We start from the raw sequence: 22500 nt of genomic DNA on the forward strand, positions 1-22500 counted from the left end.
CTTTCCCTCTAACAGACTTGTTTTGTCCACCGTAAGACCGAAAGGACTGGTTCTTTCTAAAAGGACCTTTCCTCAGGGAATCCCTTCTTCTTGTCGGCCGCTTTCTCAAGAAATTTGTCTAGGACCGGCCCGAATACATATTCTCCTGAAAAGGGGATAGATATTAACTTCTGTTTAGAAACTCTATCAACCGACCAAGACTTCATCCACAAAGCCCGACGAGCTGCATTGGAAAGCCCTGCCTCCTTAGCGCAGAATCTAATAGACTCAGCCGATGCATCTGCCAGGAACCCCGTAGCCGATTTAAGTAGCGGGATGGACTGCAAGATTTCTTCCCTGGAGGTCTTACTGCTTAGGTGGTTCTCAAGCTCTCCTAACCATAAGTACATAGACCTGGCGACAGACGTTGCTGCGATGTTGGTCTTGATGTTAAACATGGAGGCCTCCCAAGCTTTCCTTAAAAGGGCATCTGCCTTCCGCTCCATAGCGTCTTTCAATTGGGCGGCATCCTCAAACGGCAGGAAAAAATGCGTATAGCAGCACAACGAAAAATTAAAGTCTTATCTTGTGGTGGTGCCAGCCGTGTTGGGAGCCAGTCAGAAGTTCCCCCTTGGATGCGTCATATAGAAGAAACCGCAGCACTCTCCTGTCTTCAATTCAGTGGAATTTATTTCACCAGCAAAAAAAATGCGACGTTTCGACCGTAAAGGTCTTTCTCAAGCAACGTTGCTTGAGAAAGACCTTTACGGTGGAAACGTCGCATTTTTTTGCTGGTGAAATAAATTCCACTGAATTGAAGACAGGATAGTGCTGCGGTTTCTTCTATATGACGCATCCTCAAACGGCAGGGCAGTTTTTTTATTAACCTTCGCCACCTGCACATCTATTTTAGGGGTCTCGTCGAACAACTTAGACTGAGAGGGGTCGAACAACAGTCGATTTTTAAATTCTTTGGAAATCCCCAAACGTTTTTCTGGTTCTGACCATTCCTCCAGAATCATTTGTCTAATGTGTTCGTTTATGGGGAAGACCCTGGATTTTTTCACCTTGAGTCCCCCGAACATTTCGTCCTGAAAGGATAAGGACCTAGGGGTTTCCTCAATCCCCATTGTTGTTCTGACTGCCTTTAATAAGTCACTCATCTCTTCAGAGGAAAAATAAAATTTCTTATTATTTTCGTATATTTCTCCTTCAGAGAGAGAGATCATCCTCCCACTGCATGGAAGTGGAGGTTTTATCGTCGGCATCCTCGGATCCAGAGGTAATGATCCTAGAACGCGGACGCTTGCGAGAGGGCTCGTCCTGGGGATCAGACTGAGCAACTCTAGCGGCCCTAATTTCTTCCTGAACCACAGATCTAATATTCTCCATAAGGGACGACTGTTCCTGCTGGACCACATCAGAAATACATGCTTTACACAGCTTCTTTCCATATCCCTCAGGCAGTCTTTTAGCACAAGAGATGCAGCGAGGAGGTTTATTAAACTTTTTTTGCGCCTCTTTAGCCTGAAATAAATATGGAATAGAGGCATCAGAAATAGGCCTAGTAAAAATACAGTGCTATAAGAAAAGCGGACCCCCAGAGGGATACTTACAGGAGGCAGAGAGGGGGCATCAAGCTCCATAACAGTTTGTATCTCAGGACCTGACATATTCTCAAGCAAAGCAATTGCAGTACTCACAGACCTCAGATCAGCGTTCCCATGGCCGTCCCGCCTTTTATTCAAACTGCTCAGCCTCCTGCGCTTTACTTCCGGGTTGCGTCACATGACCGAACCCGGAAGTGACGTCACTGACGTCGGCGTGCGCACACGCCGGCCGCACCAGCCCGACCCACAGGGGAGGAGGAGGAGGAGATTGCGGCCCGGGAGCAGGCTCCAGACCAGCCGGAGCGAGACCTCCCGATATCCCCCAGCCCAGCATAAGCACGCGGCCGCCGGCGGACTGGGGGAGCTCCGATGAGCTTCAGGTAACCAGGAGACCGTCCTCGGACCCTCCTGGAGACAAAGAAAAATAAAAAAGGAGACTATTTCCTATCTTCATCTCCCTGCCGTCCGCAGGGAGACTCTTCTCTGACCCTGGCCACAGTGGGGACAGGAACACTGAGGTGTGGTGGTGGGAGGGGCAATTTAACCTCTTCTCTGTTTCCTGCCCCCACAGAGGTCATGGGTCAATCTCCTTGTGGCCGTCATGGTGATGATATGGGAAAAATGTGATAAGCTCTTATGAGGCACATAATGATCCCAAAAAATTAAAAAAAATTATATAAAAAAAAATAAAATAAGTTTAAAATCACCCCCCTTTCCATATAATTAAAATATAAATAACAAAAAATATAAACCTCATGGCTATCACTGCGAGCAAAAATGCCCATACTATTAAAACAGGGAAAAAAATTCAAATACAGCGAATGGCGTAACGGAAAAAAGGGTCAAAATAGCCGTTTTGCCATTTTTTTTATTGCTTTTCTTACCCAAATTTTTTTTATAAAATGCGATCAAAAAATAACGCTTACCCCAAAAAGGTTATCAATTAAAAGTACAGATTGTTCCGCAAAAAATGAGCCTCTAAACAGCTCAGTAGTCATGAGTATAAAAAAAAGTTTTAAAAAGAATTCTCAAAGTTTAAATTTATTTTTACACTATTTATACATGAAGAACTTATATAAATGGGGTATCGTTGAAATCGTACTGACCCAGAGAATGAAGGGCATGGGTCAGTTTTGCCGTAAACAAAACGCAGTGGAAACAAAACCCGTAAAATGGTGGAGGGATTGCCTTTTTTTCCCAATTCCACCTTATTTGGAATTTTTTACCGCTTCACACAACATTTTAGGCCATAATTAATAGTGGCATTAGAAGGTACAACTTGTCCCGCAAAAAATAAGCCCTCATACAGCTATGTGACTGGAAAAAAAAATCAAAAGTTATGGCTCATGAAAAATAGGGAACAAAATGAAAATGCAAAACCTTCGGTAGCCAAAGGGTTAATGACAGCTGTACTGGGTATTCAAGGGACTGGGACAAAGCTGCAATATTCAGCAGAGCTGCTAATGTACAGCATGCCGGTGTATGGAGCAGGGCACACCATGGCTGCTCCATACAACTGGTTGGAGGGGTCACCAAGAATCAGACCCCCCACAGAACGGTTAGTGACGGTCTATCCTAATGACAGGCCACCCATTCTCTAGTCCTGGGAAACCCCTTTAAAAGGGAATCTGTCACCTAGATAATTGATATTAAACCAAAAGAATGCCCTTCTAGTACTTCATACCTTCTTACCATAGGTTTTTCTTTGGAGCTTATATTATATCTTTATAAAATCCATATGCTGATGAGGCACTATGGTGCCCAAGAGGGCATTATTTTCATTCAAAGGTGCCCAGGCCCGCCCCCTACAGAGCCCAACCACGCCTCTCTCTCCCCGCTCATACACTACTCCCCCAGCACCGCCGTTGCCGCCCCCACTTAGTCACTAGCCGACAATAACCCCGCCCACCCTTTCCCTTCAGCATAGTCAACAGGCACAGTGCCGAACACTGCCTGCGCTCTTCCAGATCAACTGATGACATCAGCTTCAACCGTTTCATTGGGCACGTGCTGAAAACGTCACTGGGCCCGGCGCGTGCTCAGTGAAACAGTTGCCCTCAGTTGATCTGGAAGAGCGCAAGCAGTGTTGGTCACTGTGCCTGTAGGCTATGATGAAGGGAAAGGGTGGGCAGGGTTATCGGCTGCTAGTGACTAAGTGGGGGCTGCAACGGCGGTGCTGGGGGAGTAGTGTATGAGCGGGGAGAGAGGCGTGCTTGGGCTCTGTAAGGGGGTGGGTGAGTGCACTCGATGGGGGCGTTCCAGGGCACATTTGAATGAAGATACTGCCCTATTTGCATATGGATTAAGGTGGATTTTATGAAGATATAATACAAGCTCCAAAGAAAAAGAAGAACATATGGAAAGAAGGTATGAAGTACTATAAGGGCATACCTTTGGTACAATATCGATTCTCTAGGTGGCAGATTCCCTTTAACCTTATCTTAGTTCCACAGAGGAAGTTACTAGCAATTAACACGGTTGCCCCTCGCCCTCAAGTTTCCCCTAGAGCAATAATTTCACATTCCAAGAAATTCTCCCTTCAGTGGAACATTTCTCATTGCCCAGCATTTACCATGAGAGGATTTCCTTTCACACAGGCGTAATACTCTATGTCTTTCCAAAATGCAAAGCACAGCCAAGACAAACAAGACACAGAAAAAGAGATCAAGAACCATGGAGATGTCTACCAAGGGAGCATTTGGCTCTTCCCATACCCTGCCTCCGTAAAGGATTGAAGGAGGTTGAAGGACTCTGCCGGTGACATCGGTCATGTCGTCTTTCACCATAATCCCAAACTCACGGACAAAGGGATCAGTATTGAAGCTTGCACTACGCATCTGAAGGAGACACAAAAATCAAGAGACTGGTTACATTTCTGCTCAATTCAACAAACTCTTTCATACATAGATCTCAATTTACATTCACGTGATTTTTCCCTAAATAAACGATATCGCCCAATAGCAGTGACCTCAATACATGAATTATCTGCACTCATTTTGCAAAATAGTTCAGGGTATGGGCCACATATGTTGAATACGCAGCAGATTTGTCTGCAGAAAAATCCACAGGAAATACATTTACAAAGTGAATAAAAAAATAAAAATAAAAAAATCTCATCCAAACACTGACAAAATTTAGCAACAAACCTGCAACATTTCCAGGAGAAATTCTGTAATAAAATCCACACAATTTGATGTCGATTTTGTTACTGCAGAAAACAAGCAAATACTTTTTCCCGAAAAGGAAATTCTGTTTTGGGTTTGCCCATGTACATCAGAGAGTATGGACGTCATGGGAAGGGATCCTTATTGATGTGATGGGCAATGGACAAAATGTCCCTGCAGCTTCAGGAGCAGCCACAGCAGGGGACAACTAATACAACCATAAACCAAGTATTGTAATATTTGTGAGAACTGAGGGTGTGCCGTGCTCCGCGTGCGTGACCCTGCGTTCTGGACACTGCTCGTCTTGCAGAAGCGAGGCATTATACGGATTTATAATGCTATGTGCACGACCTTATTGCTACAGAATCACGCCGACAGCTTTAGGTCTCTATGATTCTGTAGCAGTAAGGTCACGCTGAGGCACACAGCATCATAAAGTCAGTATAAGGGTCCATTCACACGACCGCAAAATGGGTCCGCATCAGTTCCACAATTCTGGCGACATTTCTTGGTCTGTAGATTATTTTGAGGAATTTTGAGAAGGAATATAGCATTTTTTTTTGTGGGAGTTTGTGGAGAAAAGGTGAGCATCCTTTTATTTTTCTTTGTTATTCGGGGTAGTAGGGTAGTTTTTAGTGTTAATAGCCAGTTTGTTAGGGGTTAATATTGTCATTTTACAATTATTGCTGCCCCCGCTGGTTTCTTCAGCAATAACAGCCGTTGTTAGGCTGTTTTGTGAGAAACCGGCGCCATCTTGTGGAGCTTTCGTCGCTGTGACGAACTCCGTAATATGACGCGGTGCCCGCTCGTTCCTCTTCCCCTTCGACATCGCGGGAGATCGGGAGTCGGTAAGAAAAATATAAAATACTTGTTTTATATCTGTCTGTTTGCTTTCTTCAGTTTGGTACCGTTGCAGCAGTGCTGATCCACGCAGCTGATGGGTCAAGCGGCATACTGTTGCGCGGCCAAGCTCCGCCCCCTTACACATCCGTAGTGTATTGCGGATCCGCAATACACCCGGCCGGCAGCCCCATAGAACTGACTGTCCGCATCCATTCCGCAGAATTGCGGAACGGGTGCAGACATTCACGGACGTGTCAATGGACCCCAATGTCCTGGGCTCCTCCAAAACGAGCAGAATGGCAATTAGGAATGCCGGTCATTAATTATAATACGCTGAGGCTCTCTAAAGAGACCCAGCGTATTAGAACTGTAGTCATGAAATGGGAATACAGTATAAGTTGTCATCAGTCTGAGTACTGTATTTTGTATTTTTTTTTATTGAAAATTTGAATCCCCTAGAACAAAAAAAATAAACAAACATAATGGGAACCGCTGCATACTATTAAAATATAAAACTATTTATCTTATACTGTGAATGAAGTTACAGGGAAAAAAAAAGCATTAAATTGTCCGATTCATTATTTCTAATAGCTTCTCCGACCCAAAAAAATCTAATAAAAAGGTGATTAAAAAAAACTCACTTCAAAATGTTATCAATGAAAACTACATACTGTCCTGCAAAAAAATAAGCCCCCACCCAGCTCAGTGGAAATAACTATTAAAAAATAGTCATGGGGGTCAGAATATGGCAATAAATTTTTTTTTTACATTGTTTAACCCCTTAAGGCCTATATCCCCTTAAGGACTTGGCCATTTTTTGCAAATCTGACCAGTGTCACTTTAAGTGCTCTGTTGAGGAACGGTTGAGACATATGCATATATATCCATGCATGCCTGCAAACACGTGCGGGCATGTATGGTATATATGTGCATACATTAGCCATAGCATCATGGGACGATGTGCGCAGATGTGCCCCAGCATCTGCGCACGTCTGCCATGGTGATCCCCAGGGGCTCATGGTGGCCCCGTGGGAAATATGTGCCCCCTTATATTGTAGGGGCTTGTGCCCTCTTATATTGTAGGGGCTTGTGCCCCCTTATCTGTGCCCCCTTATATATGAATGTGGGCCCCTTAGATAATCCCCCCTTAATATATGCCCCCTTATCATATATATATGTGCCCCTATACAGTTATATAGGAGGGCTTATTCCTGCCCCTATGTGAATAATGTCCGTTCAATATATGCTTATAGATGTGCCCCAAGCATCTATGGACATATATGGCCGGATCCCGCTATATGCGCCTGCTGGGTGGGTGGAGGAGACAGACAGTTGGACAATTATGTCCAGCGTCGGCCTCTACAAAGGACAGAGGATCAAAAAGATCCTCTGCCCTTTGTCACCATCTCCAGCAGCGCTGGAGATGGTATGCCTAACAGGGGACATGGGAACAGAGTTCCCATGCCCCTGTCTGCCGCTCACCTCAGGCGCTGTATTACAGCGCCAGAGATGTGCGATATCTCCACAGGCGGGAGGATCAAGGATCCCCCTGCCTGGGAGAGCGGGCTGGCGCAGGGCGGTAAAACGGGCGCGAGTGCTGCAGGGTTTAATACCCCAGCAGCACTGCGCTCTGACAGTTGGGACCCCCCCCCCCCCCCCTGAAGGTGAGCGCACCCGGCGCTGGGATAGAGAACCCTGCCTGCCTGCCCGCAGCAGAGCGCTGTGCCTCTGCGCTCAGAAGTGGGACCCCCTGCATGCCGGAGTGAAGATCCCCCCCCCCCCCCCACTAAGAGGAGAGAGCGCAGCCAGCGAAGGAGCTGCGCTCCTGCACATACCCGAAAGGCTGGCAGCGCTCTGAAGAGAAGTGGAGGAGACTAGGCTGAGTAGTTGAGCCCAGAACAGCCCTGAGGAGGAGAGCAGAAGGACGGAGCAGAAGTTATACAGTCTAAGTATCACTTTCCCTGTCCTGCCTCCTCCTTAACCCTTGCTGCCCTGAAATATCTCACTGCCCCCCCTGCCATTAACCCTTCAGTGCCCAGCAGTCCCCAATGGCAATCCCAGCAGCATTGCTGCTGCCCCTTAACCCCTGCCCTGCTGCCCCAGGTCACAGTCCCCTGCTCTGCAACTCTGCTCCCCAGTCCCCTGTTAACCCCTTCAGTGCCCTGTTCCCCTACTCTCCCCTGGAACCCTATACATCCCCTGGTTCCCTGTGTGCCTGCTCTCCCCTGGTTTACCCTGTTATCACCCCCCATAGACCCCTGAACCCTGGTGGCCCTGCTGGTAAACCCTGATTAACCCCTGGTGGTTACCCTGGTCCCCTGCCTTGGTTCCTCTGTAGAGCATGCCTCTGCTCTGCAAACAATATTGTGTAATTAACCCTCTTGTTACCCTGTAGGGACAGTGAGTACAGACGGGTGGGGTTGTTACTGATATTTGTGTGTATGCGAATGTATTATTGTATTGTATAGGATAGTGTGTGGGGTGGAATGTGGGATTGTGTTGTGTAGTGTAGTTAGGCTTGTATTGTGTTTATGGTAGTACTGTTTTCTGTACTGCGGTGTGTACGTCTATATGTATATATATTCATATCCATTGATCCATGAATATGTATAGATATTAGCGTATTGCTAGACGTTGTTATAATTGTATTGTGTAATAAATATTCCTTATTGTTCATAATGCAGTGTATGGTGTTTTTAGTAGTCGCTGCCGTAGTATTAGTGATAGTAAGGCGCATGCAGCTAGATTAGTGATTAGTGTAAGGCAATCAGTAGTGATTTATGTTTATTTAGGTATAAATAGGCGGAGTCATCACTAGACGACTCTCGCCTATTTATGAATATTAATTATTGAGATCTGCATAAATATCAATAATTAATATCCCCTTTAACATGCTCATAACTTTAAAACGCTTTGACTTATCCAGGCCGTTCTGAGATAGTTTTTTCATCACATATTGTACTTCATGACACTGGTAAAATGAAGTAAAAAAAAAAAAATCATTTTTAATTTATAAAAAAAAAATACCAAAATTTACCAAAAATTTATAAAAAAATTGCAAATTTCCAAGTTTCAATTTCTCTACTTCTATAATACATAGTAATACCTCCAAAAATACTTATACTTACATTCCTCATATGTCTACTTCATGTTTGGATCATTTTGGGAATGATATTTTATTTTTTGGGGACGTTACAAGGCTTAGACGTTTAGAAGCAAATCTTGAAATTTTTCAGAATTTAAAAAAACCCAATTTTTAGGGACCAGTTCAGTCTGAAGTCACTTGCGAGGCTTACATAATAGAAACCACCCAAAAAATGACCCCATTCTAGAAACTACCACCCCCCTCAAGGTATTCAAAACTGAAATTTACAAACTTTGTTAACCCTTTAGGTGTTTCCACAAGAATGAATGGGAAAAGGAGATTTTTGTGAAACTCACCTGTAAAATCTTTTCCTCGTCTTTTTCCATTGGGGGACACAGACCATGGGTATAGCTTAGAGGTATCACTAGGACTATGCATAGTAACACTAGGACTATGCATAGTAACACTATGCAAATACAAAAGAAAGCTCCTCCTCCTCGGGCTATACCCCCAGGCTCCACCAGGAGGAAGTCAGACGTTGCAAAAGCAGTAGGAGAAGGAGAAAAGAAAAAAATAATGGAAGCCATCGGACCAAAGACCATGAGGCCTAACCATAAACAGAACTGAACCCCTCCTGCAACAGGCAGAATGGGTGGGAGCTGTGCCCCCCAATGGAAAAGACAAGAAAAAGATTTTACAAAAAATCTCCTTTTCTCGTACATTTCATTGGGGGACACAGACCATGGGACGTCCCAAAGCAGTCCATGGGGTGGGAAAAAACATCAGCACCGCCAGGAGGAACATCCAACGGTCAAACAGGAACCACAGCCTGCAAAACCCTGCGGCCAAAGACAGCATCAGCCGAATCCAGCGAATGCAACTGATAAAACCTTGTAAAGGTTATGTAAGGGACCCAAGGTGGCCGCCTTACACAGCTGAGACCGAGAGGCAACGATTGCGCCTGCCCCAGGAGCTTCACCGCCCTAGTGGAGTAAGCGTATCCGGAGCCGGGGAAACCCGCCACGAGAGCGTAAGCCGCGGCGATAGATCCGAGCGGATCCATCGTGCCCACAGTGACCATTGAGGCCGCCAGAACCCTTACGAGGTCCCTCGGGAATTACAAAGAGGGAGTCTGAATGCGAACGGAAGCTGTAGCCGTCAGATACACCTTCAGGGCCCGGACGACATCCATGAGGTGGAGAGCGCGTTCCTTGGGGTACGCCGGAGAAGGACAAAAGGAGGGCAGGACAAGATAATCGTTAAGGTGGAAGGGGGAGACCACTTTGGGCAAAAAGGAGGGAATCGGACGGAGCACCACCTTATCCTGGTGAAAAAACAGAAAAGGCTCCTGGCAGGAAAGTGCGGCCAGCTCCGATACCCGCCTGATGAAAGTTATGGCCACAAGGAAGACCACTTTCCAGGTGAGAAAGGTCAGGGAGACCACCCTCAGAGGCTCGAAGGGAGCCATCTGGAGGGCGCGCAGGACCAAGTTGAGATCCCAAGGAGGTAAAGGGGGGGACGTACGGAGGGACCGAATGCGCCACCCCCCTGAGGGAAAGTCCTCACAGGACCCAGTAGAGCAAGGGACCTCTGAAAAAAGACGGCCAGAGCCGAAACTTGACCCTTCAGGGAGCTGAGCGACAGTCCCATCTCGAGGCCGGACTGAAGAAACAAGAGCACCATCGGGATGGAAAAACGAAGGGGAGGGAAATCCGAGTTCTCACAAAAAGCAAGGAATGCCTTGCAGGTACGATCGTAAATCCGGGAGGAAGTCGGCTTCCTTCTCTGATCACGGTTCTGACTACAGAATCAGAGAACCCCCTCTTCTTTCAGGATGGCGGTTTCAACAGCCACGCCGTTAAACGAAGTGACTGTAAATTCCGGGGGAAGAGCGGGCCCTGAGACAGTAGATCTTCCCTGTCGGGAAGAGGCCATGGGGCGTCCGCCAGCATCCGAGCAACATCCGAGAACCATGCGCAGCGAGGCCATTCCGGGGCGATGAGAACGGTCGGAATCCCTTCCGCCTCGATCTTGCGTAGAACCTTCGGCAGCAGAGAAAAGACAGAGGAGACTGAAGTCCTGCCACGGAGACACCAGCGCGTCCACAACAGTGCGCCTTCGGATCCCGAGCGCGAGCCAGGAACACCGGGAGCTTGTTGTTGAGCCTGGACGCCATAAAGTCCACATCCGGACGGCCCCACCGGCGGCAGACGTCTTTGAATACATCCGGATGCAGAGACCACTCGCCTGGATCCACCTTGTTGCGGCTTAGAAAGCTCCAATTGTTGACTGCCGGAATGTATACCGCTGACAACAACGGCACGTGAGACTCCGCCCACAGCAGAATTCTCCTCACCTCCCGCATTACCTCCCGACTGCGGGTCCCGCCTTGATGGTTGATGTAATTGTGGCATTGTCCGACTGAATCCTCACCGGGCGGCCGGCAAGGAGGGGAGTCCAATGGGAGAGGGAGTGGAAAATCACTCTCCGCTCCAGGATGTTGATCGGGAGGCGAGATTCCGCCGCTGACCAAAACCCCCTGAACTGTGCGGGACTGGAGGAACGCCGCCCCATCCCAGAAGGCTGGCATTGGTGGTGACGATCATCCAGGAGAACGGGAGGAAAAATCTTCCCGACGTCAGGTTCATAGGGGACAGCCCCCAAGGGAGAGCTGCCCGAACCCGCTGAGACAGGCGGATGCGAGCGTCCAGACCGCGAGAGGTCTTGTCCCAGAGGGAAAGTATCTCCCGTTGCAGCGAACGAGTGTGAAACTGTGCATATGGTGCGGCCTCGAAAGAGGCTACCATAAGACCCAGGACCCGCATGCACTCCCGGATGGAGAGACACGGGGAGCGCAGCAGGTGCGACAACCGCCCCCTGTATCTGGGAGGACTTGGAGACTGGAAGAAACACTTTGGCGGCCGAGTATCCAAGACCATCCCCAGGAAGGAGAGCTTCTGGGAAGGGAGGAGATAGGATTTCGGGAAGTTGATCAGCCAGCCGAACTGTTCCAGAGTCTGAACAGTGATCCGGACGGTGTCCTCGGCCAGCGGAAGCGAGGGGGCCTTTAATCAGGATGTCGTCCAGGTAGGGCAGCAAAGGAATGCCCCTAGTACGAAGTAGCGCCATAAGCGGCGCTAGGATCTTGGTAAAGACCCGAGGGGCGGTCGCTAACCCCGAAAGGAAGGGCGACAAACTGATAGTGCCGGCCACCAATGGCGAAGTGCAGGAATCGTTGGTGAGATTCTGCGATAGGGACATGCAGATAGGCGGTCCTGGATGTCTACGGACGCGAGGAACTCCCCTGGAAGAAGAGAAACAATAACGGAGCGGAGGGACTCCATTCGAAACCTCCGCACCCACAGAAACTTGTTGAGGAGCTTCAGGTCTAGGATCGGATGCCCTGACCCCTCCTTCTTTGGGACCACAAAAAGGTTTGAATAGAAACCTATGCCCTGTTCCTCTGGGGGAACTGGGGTAATAACACCCCGGTCCAGAAGGGAAGAAACGGCCATCAAGAGGTCCTAGGCTCGGGCCGGATCCCCCGGAACGCGAGAAGGGAAAAAACGTTCCGGCGGTCAGGACGTGAATTCTATCTTGTAACCAGACGTTACAATTTCTAGAGCCCAGGTGTCCTGAACATGAGCCCTCCAAACCTGCTGATAAGAGAGCAGACGGCCCCCCACCACGAGGGGTGGGGGCGCCCCTTCATGCGGAAGACTGCTTGGGAGCAGCAGGGCAGGCCGACTGTGCCCTCGGGCGCCAGGAAGGCTGGGGCTTGAAGGAGGGCTTCATGCGGGAGTCCTGAAACCCCCCAGTGGAGGAGGCAGATGACGTCCTGCTAGAAGAGAAGCGGCGAAAGGACTGGTACCGGGAACCGGAAGACTTTGTCCGAAAGGGGCGCTTGGACCTGGGTTGGGGAAGATGAGTGCTCTTGCCCCCAGTAGCGGCAGAGATGAACTCATCCAGCTCAGCCCCAAAAAGTCTGGAACCCTCAAAGGAGAGGTTAGCAAGGGAACGCTTGGAAGAAGCGTCGGCGTCCCATACCTTCAACCCAGACCTCCCTGCGCTGAATAATCGAGAGGGCTGAAATGCGGGCAAAGAGGGAACCAATGTCCATGGAAGCCTCGCAAAGGAACTTGGAAGCCTGAGATATCTGTAGAATCAAATCCAGAGTGTCAGCAGACGAATCTTGTTCTGCCAGGTCTCGGTGGAGGCGCTGCAAACCACATCGAGAGAGCTCTGGCCACCCATGTCGAGGCAAAAGCGGGCCGCAGTATGTGCCCACCAGTGAGAAAATGGATTTGGAAAAAGAATCCAGGAGTCTGTCCACAGCGTCCTGCAGAGAGGAGCCGTCTAAGACGGAGGGGCCGTGTTTTTGGCTAACCTGGCCACCGGGGGATCCACATTAGGGGGAGAAGACCACCTCTCCACCCCGTCAGCCGGAAAAGGATAAAGCGTATCCATGCGTTTGGTGGCAGAGAAATTTTGATTAGGCCGATCCCAGGCCCTGGATATGACCGCGGAAAATTCCTCATGGACAGGAAAAAAAGACAGCCTCCGGCTTCTTGGGCGGGAAAAGGGCGAACTCCCAACTAGTGGAAGGAGGAGAATCCCCTTGGAGATTAAAGGTGTCACGGACAGCCGCCACTAAGTCAGCCACCATGTTGGAGAGCTTAGGCGGGGGGATCCAGTTCCATGACCTCTCGTCCTCTTAGCGGTCAAGCGTCCTCTGCGGGAACCACAGAGGGGATGGAGTGGTTGGCGCCACAGGATTGGAAACCGCCATACGTTCCATAAAGGACATGGCTGCCTTGGCGACTAAGGCCAAATCAGCAGCCACACTGGACATGGCAGATGCCCAAGCGGGGACCGCAGGCTCCGCAGGGACAGGGGGGGGACTGGGCTGGAGAGAAGGATGATCCTGTCCAGGGGCAGGGCAGGAGGCACAGATACCAGTGACCGAAAGTGACAGAAGACACCCTTACTAGAACCCAGATGTGGTCCGAGAAGAGGTCTTGGCAGACTTAAGGGGGGCCCCAGGCTTAGGAATGATGGCAGCCACAACTAAAAAAAAAAGGCTAAAAAAAGAGTCCTACCACCCAGGCAACAGCAGACCGGAGAGGGAGCAGGAGAGCAGCCACGCGTGTGAGGAACTTCTCAGCAAGCGGAGGAAGACGCCGGAGCAAAGCGCTGAGGCTTCCGACCCCCACGACGCGTCATAGAAGCGCGAAAATGAGCTCGCGCGCTTATGAAAAAATGTCCCCCGGCAACCGAACGCGGCGTAGCGGGGGTTAATGAAGGGGAGTCGGAGGTCCCCGAACAAACCAGGGGGGGGCCCGCCGCCGGCGGGTGCTGTTAGAGGGTGGTAGGAGCGGAGCCGCACCGAAGAGCCGTGCCCCATAGAAAAGCCTCCATGGGAGAGATCAGACGTCCAACGGTCTACAGTGCCTCCAGATGCCCCAGTACCCTCTGACAGAAAAACACACATTCCCCAACTAACCAAGGCGGCCCATAGGTATCAGAAGAAAGGGGGGGGGGGGGGGGGGGGGGGGGGGGGGGGGGGGGGGGGGGGGGGGGGGGGGGGGGGGGGGGGGGGGGGGGGGGGGGGGGGGGGGGGGGGGGGGGGGGGGGGGGGGGGGGGGGGGGGGGGGGGGGGGGGGGGGGGGGGGGGGGGGGGGGGGGGGGGGGGGGGGTGGGGGGGGGGGGGGGGGGGGGGGGGGAGCAGAGGGGGTTGCAGCCATACTTATCTGCTCCTGCAGTCTTCTCCCTCTGTTCCGTACCAGCAGGGCTCACCTCTTCAGACGTCTGACTCACCGGAGTACAGTGCTCTGGATGGAGGGCAGCAGCAGGTGACCCAGGAGCTGGTGGGATGCCGGAGCTAACAGGTCGAGCCCCGCATCCACTTGTCTTCTTGGGGGAGAAAAGGAGGCAGCCAGGCAGCGTCCAAAGACGGAGGCGGCCGCACTCCACAAGGGACCAGGAAAGCGCTATTCTGACCTGTGTCCCCATCTAGAAAGAAAAATAACAAACCGGAGTAGAATTAACACAAGTGTCCATCCTCCTTCACCGGACACTAAGCAAAGACTGACTTCCTCCTGGTGGAGCCTGGGGGTATAGCCCGAGGAGGAGGAGCTTTCTTTTGTATTTGCATAGTGTCCCTCCTATGATTACCTCTAAGCTATACTCATGGTCTGTGTCCCCCAATGAATGTACAAGAAATAGAGATACAATTCCAAAATTCACTTTTTTTAGCAGATTTTCCATTTTAATAATTTTTTCCAGTTACAAAGCAAGGGTTAACCAAACCAAACAATATTTATGGCCCTGATTCTGTAGTTTTACAGAAACACCCCATATGTGGTCGTAAACTGCTGTACGAGCACACGGCAGGGCGCAGAAGAAAGGAATGCCATATGGTCTTTGGAAGGCAGGTTTTGCTGGACTGTATTTTATTTTTACACCATGTCCCATTTGAAGCCCCCTGATGCAACCCTAGAGTAGAAACCCCATAAAAGTGACCCCATCTAAGAAACTATTCAAAACAGATTTTACAAACGTCGTTAACCCCTTTAGGTGTTCCACAAGAATTATTGGCAAATGGAGATGAAATTTCTGAATTTAAATTGTTTGGCAAATTTTCCATTTTAAACCATTTTTTCCCAGTAACAAAGCAAGGGTTAACCGCCAAACAAAACAATATTTATGGCCCCGATTCTGTAGTTTACAGAACACCCCATATGTGGTCGTAAATAGCTGTATGGGCACACGGCAGGGCGCAGAGGAAAGGAATGCCATACGGTTTTTGGAAGGCAGATTTTGCTGGACTGGTTTTTTTTGACACCATGTCCCATTTGAAGCCCCCCTCATGCACCACAAAGTAGAAACTCCAAAAAAGTGGCCCCATTTTAGAAACTACGGGATAGGGTGGCAGTATTGTTGGGTACTATTTAGGGTACATATGATTTTTGGTTGCTCTATATTACACTTTTTGTGAGGCAAGATAACAAGAAATAGCTGTTTTGGTACCGTTTTTATTTTTTGTTATTTACAACATTCATCTGACAGTTAGCTCATGTGATATTTTATAGACCAGGTTGTCACGGACGCAGCGATAACTAATTTTAAACCTTTTTTTTATTTATGTAAGTTTTACATGAATTCATTTTTGAAGCAAAAAAAAAATATCATGTTTTTAAGTGTCTCCATAGTCTAAGAGCCATAGTTTTTTTTAATTTTTGGGGCGATTGTCTCAGGTGAGGCTCATTTTTTTGCGGGATGAGGCGACGGTTAGATTGGTACTACTTTGGTGGGCATACGCCTTTTTTGATCGCTTGCTGTTGTACTTTTTGTGATGTAAGGTGACAAAAAATGGTTTATTTAGCACAGTTTTTATTTTTTACGGTGTTCATCTGAGGGGTTAGGTCATTTGATCTGTTTATAGATCTGGTCGATACGGACGCGGCGATACCAAATATGTATACTTTATACAGTTTTTGTTTATTTTTACTTGAAACTTAATTATTTTTTTTTGGGGGGGGGAAACTATTTTTTCACTTAATTTTTTGTCCCACTTTGGGACTTGAACTTTTGGGGGTCTAATCCTTTACAATGCATTCCAATACTTCTGTATTGGAATGCATTAGCTGTATGAGTAATACTGTGCATTACTCATACAGCTTCCGGCCTGAAGATTTCAGCGGGCATCCTGTTCCTATTAACCCCCGCCGCAATGTCTGTTTAAAGTTAGGGCGTACGCCCTGAGTCCTTAAAGGGATTCTGTCACCCCACTAAAGTCATTTTTCTTTTTTGGGCTAGTTAAATTACTTATATTGCGATATATGAAAATATAATGGTCTTACTTACTTTGATTCAGCAGTTTCTTCTAAAAACTAAGTTTTATAATATGTAAATTAGGTCTCTACCAGCAAGTAGGGCGGCTTACTTGCTGGTAGCAGCTGCAGAAAACCGCTCCCTCGTCGTGTTTGATTGACAGGGCCAGCCGGGATCTTCCTCCTCCGGCCAGGCCTGTCGGCATTTCAAAAATCGCACGCCTGTGTTCATTCGGCGCAGGCGCTCTGAGATGAGGAGGCTCGCCTCCTCAGCACTCCCTCAGTGCGCCTGTGCCATGACGTCTTCTATTTCGGTGATGTCATCAGCGCAGGCGCACTGAGGGAGTTCTGAGGAGGCGAGCCTCCTCATCTCAGAGCGCCTGCGCCGAACACTGGCGCGCGATTTTTTGAATGCCGACAGGCTGGCTGGAGGAGAGAACCCGGCTGGCCCTGTCAATCAACACAACGAGGGGGCGGTTTTCTGGCAGCTGCTACCACAAGTAGCCGCCCTATTTGCTGGTAGAGACCTAATTTACATATTATAAAACTTTGTTTTTAGAAGAAACTGCTGAATCAAAGTAAGACCATTATATTTTCATATATCGCAATATAAGTAATTTAACTAGCCCAAAATAAAAAAAAAAATAATGACTTTAGTGCGGTGACAGAAGCCCTTTATCCCCTTAAGAACACAGCCTTATTTCACCTTAAAGGGACTCTGTCACCACTTCTAACCCCCCCTTTTAAAAGTATTGTTATCGGTCCATGGCGCCCCTGTGATTACAAAGGTGTTGTTTAGAAGATAAATTCGCCGTCTCCTTTTGATAAAAAGAGCTTTTATCTAACCTGTCAATCTTCTTGATAAGGTGCCCAGGGCGTTTCTGTTGGTCTCAAGCTGCCGCCCGCCGCCGCCGTTGGTGCCCAGCTCCTCCCCTGATGCTTTCAGCTGCAGTGCTCGTCTGATGAGGAGGTTGAGCGAAGTGCGCGCATGCGCACTTCGCTCAATGAGGCTGATTGTAAATGTCCGCACGGGCGCATCAGGCACAGGCCTGTGCGCACGCGCGGGATCTTTGAAATGGAGGAGGGGGCACTGAGCGAGAGCCGGAGGCGTATTTCATTACATTCAGGCGGCGCTGAAAGCATCAGGGGAGGAGCTGGGCACCAACGGCGGCGGCGGCGGGCGGCAGCTTGAGACAAACAGAAACGCCCTGGGCACCTTATCAAGAAGATTGACAGGTTAGATAAAAGCTCTTTTTATCAAAAGGAGACGGCGAATTTATCTTCTAACAACACCTTTGTAATCACAGGGGCGCCATGGAGATAATACTTTTAAAAGGGGGGGTTAGAAAGTGGTGACAGAGTCCCTTTAAGGACCAGGCCATTTTTTGAAAATCTGACCAGTGTCACTTTAAGTGGTGATAACTTTAAAACGCTTTGACTTATCCAGGCCATTCTGAGATTGTTTTTTCGTCACATATTGTACTTCATGACACTGGTAAAATGAAGTAAAAAAAAAATTTTTTTTTTGCATACAAAAAAAATAAAAAACTAATTTACCAAAAATTTGGATAAATTAGCAAATTTTAAAGTTTTCGTTTCTCTACTTCTGTAATACATAGTAATACCCAGTAGGGTCTCATTTTTTGCGGGATGAGATGACTGTTTGATTGGCACTAATTTGGGGTGCATATGACTTTTTGATTGCTTGCCATTACACTTTTTGTGACGCAAGATGACGAAAAATGGCTTTTTTTTACACCATTTTTATTTTTTACGGTGGTTACCTGAGGGGTTCGGTCATGTGATATTTTTATAGAGCCGGTCGATACGACGTGGCGATACCCAATATGTATACCTTTTTATTATTTATGTAAGTTTCACACTATGATTTCATTTTTGAAACAAAAAAAAAACAAACATGTTTTAGTGTTTCCGTAGTCTAAGAGCCATAGTTTTTTCAGTGTTTGGGCGATTATCTTGGGTAGGGTATGATTTTTGCAGGATGAGATGACTGTTACAATTTTGGCGTACATGCGACTTTATCACTTTTATTACCTTTTTTGGGAAGGTGGGCAAAATTTCAATTTCATCATAGTTTATTTTTATGGCGTTCACCGTTCGGGTAAAGTAACATGACAGTTTCATAGATCTGGTCGTTACGGATGCGGCGATACCAAACATGTGTAGGGCATTTTTTTCAATTTTAATCAGTAATAAATGTGTTTTTTGATTTTTACTTTTTTTTGACCAAGACCCATTTGGTTCTTGAAGATCCAGTGGGTCTGATGTCTGTATAATACAGTACAGTACACCATATAGTGTTTTGTATTGTATTTTACTTACACTTTGTCTGAAACAGATCTATGCCTTTAGCACAGATCTGTTCAGCACCATGGACAGCAGGATGCCTGAGACGGCGTCCTGTTGCCATGGGAACCTTCCCCGTCTGCTCAGTAGTGGCCAGAACTGCGCAGAAGGGGGAAGGGTAAGGAGGGGGGCTGTCTGGGGGATCTCTCCCTCTCCATCGGGGGGCTGCAAAGGCACAGCAGCCCCCCGATGGGAGAGGGAGGGAGCTCCCTGAGCTGTTAACCTTTTTCATACAGCGGTCCGTACGGACCACGTATGGAAAGGGTTAAACGGCTGACATTGCATCACAGATGTCACCGTTTATACTAGGGTGTCAGCAATGTGCTGACACCCTGGTATACCCACTGTACACCAACGATTATTCAAGGGGAGGCGGGCGGGGATCACGATCCCACCTGCAGCACTGCCCGCAACACCCCCCCCCGGGATAAAATCATTAAGGGGTGCAGGGGGTGAAACATATTTTCGGCATATAAAAGTTTATAAAAAGGATCAGAAACTGCAGAAAGAGCAACAAACCGCAGGTCTGAATTGACCTGCGGTTTGTTGCGATCGCCGACATGGGGGGGGGGGGGGGGGGGGGGAGGGTCACGGGACACCCCCACGCATTTAGCCGAGGTGCCTGCTCAATGATTTGAGCAGGCACCTTGTTCCGATCACAGCCGGCCGGGCGGCAGTGATCGGAACACCACATGATGTACCGGTACGTCATGTGTCCTTAAGGGGTTAAGGACTCGGGAAACAGGGCGTACCGATATGCCCCAAGTCCCTAAAGGGTTAAAGTTATGTTTTCTGTGATTAAAAACACAAAAAAACATGGTATCGTAATCGTACTGACCCAGAGAATAACTAGCACCGGTCAGTTTTTCCACATAGAGAATGCTGTAGGGACAAAACCCATAAAACTGGCTTAACCACCTCAGCCCCCAGTGCTTAAACACCCTGAAAGACCAGGCCACTTTTTACACTTCTGACCTACACTACTTTCACCGTTTATTGCTCGGTCATGCAACTTACCACCCAAATGAATTTTACCTCCTATTCTTCTCACTAATAGAGCTTTCATTTGTGGTATTTCATTGCTGCTTACATTTTTACTTTTTTTGTTCACAATCAAAATTTACCGATTTTTTTAGCAAAAAAATGACTTTTCAAAAAAATTGTTCTACATGTCTTTGATAAAAAAAAATGTTTGGGTAAAAAAAAAATGGTTTGGGTAAAAGTTATAGCGTTTACAAACTATGGTACAAAAATGTGAATTTCAGCTTTTTGAAGCAGCTCTGACTTTCTGAGCACCTGTCATGTTTCCTGAGGTTCTACAATGGCCAGACAGTACAAACACCCCACAAATGACCCCATTTCGGAAAGTACACACCCTAAGGTATTCGCTTGATGGGCATAGTGAGTTCATAGAACTTTTTATTTTTTGTCACAAGTTAGTGGAAAATGATGATTTTTTTATTTTTTTTTTTCCTTTTCTTACAAAGTCTCATATTCCACTAACTTGTGACAAAAAATAAAAACTTCTATGAACTCACTATGCCCATCACGAAATACCTTGGGGTCTCTTCTTTCCAAAATGGGGTCACTTGTGGGGTGGTTATACTGCCCTGGCATTCTAGGGGCCCAAATGTGTGGTAAGGAGTTTGAAATCAAATTCTGTAAAAAATGACCTGTGAAATCCCGAAAGGTGCTCTTTGGAATGTGGGCCCCTTGCCCACCTAGGCTGCAAAAAAGTGTCACACATCTGGTATCTCCGTACTCAGGAGAAGGGTGGGGAATGTGTTTTGGGGTGTCATTTTACATATACCCTTGCTGGGTGAGAGAAATATCTTGACAAAAGACAACTTTTTCCCATTTTTTTATACAAAGTTGGCATTTGACCAAGATATTTCTCTCACCCAGCATGGGTATATGTAAAATGACACCCCAAAACACATTCCCAACTTCTCCTGAGTACGGCGATACCAGATGTGTGACACTTTTTTGCAGCCTAGATGCGCAAAGGTGCCCAAATTCCTTTTAGGAGGGCATTTTTAGACATTTGGATACCAGACTTCTTCTCACGCTTTGGGGCCCCTAGAATGCCAGGGCAGTATAAATACCCCACATGTGACCCATTTTGGAAAGAAGACACCCCAAGGTATTCAATGAGGGGCATGGCGAGTTCATAGAAATTTTTTTTTTTTGGCACAAGTTAGCGGAAATTGATATTTTTTAATTTTTTTCTCACAGTCTCCCGTTCCGCTAACTTGGGACAAAAATTTCAATCTTTCATGGACTCAATATGCCCCTCACGGAATACCTGGGGGTGTCTTCTTTCCGAAATGGGGTCACATGTGGGGTATTTATACTGCCCTGGCATTCTAGGGGCCCTAAAGCGTGAGAAGAAGTCTGGAATATAAATGTCTAAAAAATTTTACGCATTTGGATTCCGTGAGGGGCATGGTGAGTTCATGTGAGATTTTATTTTTTGACACAAGTTAGTGGAATATGAGACTTTGTAAGAAAAAAAAAAAAATAATTCCGCTAACTTGGGCCAAAAAAATGTCTGAATGGAGCCTTACAGAGGGGTGATAAATGACAGGGGGGGTGATCAATGACAGGGGGGTGATCAGGGAGTCTATATGGGGTGATCACCACAGTCATTGATCACGCCCGTGTAAGGCTTCATTCAGACGTCCGGATGCGTTTTGCGGATCCGATCCATCTATCAGTGGATCCGTAAAAATCATGCGGACATCTGAATGGAGCTCTACAGGGGGGTAATCAATGACAGGGGGGTGATCAGGGAGTCTATATGGGGTGATCATCACAGTCATTGATCATGCCCCTGTAAGGCTTCATTCAGACGTACGGATGCGTTTTGCGGATCCGATCCATCTATCAGTGGATCCGTAAAAATCATGCGGACGTCTGAATGGAGCTTTACAGGGGGGTAATCAATGACAGGGGGGTGATCAGGGAGTCTATATGGGGTGATCACCACAGTCATTGATCACGCCCCTGTAAGGCTTCATTCAGACGTCCGGATGCGTTTTGCGGATCCGATCTATCAGTGCATCCGTAAAAAATCATGCGGACATCTGAATGGAGCTTTACAGGGGGTTGATCAATGACAGGGGGGTGATCAGGGAGTCTATATGGGGTGATCACCACAGTCATTGATCATGCCCCTGTAAGGCTTCATTCAGACGTCCGGATGCGTTTTGCGGATCCGATCCATCTATCAGTGGATCTGTAAAAATCATGCGGACGTCTGAATGGAGCTTTACAGGGGGGGTGACAATGACAGGGGGGTAATCAATGACAGGGGGGTGATCAGGGAGTCTATATGGGGTGATCAGGGGCTAATAAGGGGTTAATAAGTGACGGGGGGGGGGGGGGGGTGTAGTGTAGTGTAGTGTGCTTGGTGCTACTTACTGAGCTACCTGTGTCCTCTGGTGGTCGATCCAAACAAAGGGGACCACCAGAGGACCAGGTAGCAGGTATATTAGACGCTGTTATCAAAACAGCGTCTAATATACCTGTTAGGGGTTAAAAAAAACACATCTCCAGCCTGCCAGCGAACGATCGCCGCTGGCAGGCTGGAGATCAACTCTCTTACCTTCCGTTCCTGT

At 47.8% G+C, this 22500-nt stretch overlaps 1 protein-coding gene across 2 annotated transcripts in view; it reads right to left on the reverse strand.

Moving 5' to 3' along the window:
• Positions 1–22500, reverse strand: part of AGO2 (argonaute RISC catalytic component 2) — a 98819-nt gene that overhangs the window by 28247 nt on the left and 48072 nt on the right. Inside the window, exon 10 of one of the 2 annotated variants that reach the window (XM_040431660.1) lies at positions 4304–4426. In XM_040431660.1, the coding sequence (XP_040287594.1) occupies positions 4304–4426 (123 nt within the window). Of the gene's footprint in view, positions 1–4276; positions 4427–22500 lie in introns of both variants that reach the window. The other variant, XM_040431659.1, reaches the window with a different exon arrangement.

Source organism: Bufo bufo, chromosome 5 (assembly GCF_905171765.1).
Source record: "Bufo bufo chromosome 5, aBufBuf1.1, whole genome shotgun sequence".
NCBI classification, from domain to species: Eukaryota; Metazoa; Chordata; class Amphibia; order Anura; family Bufonidae; genus Bufo; species Bufo bufo.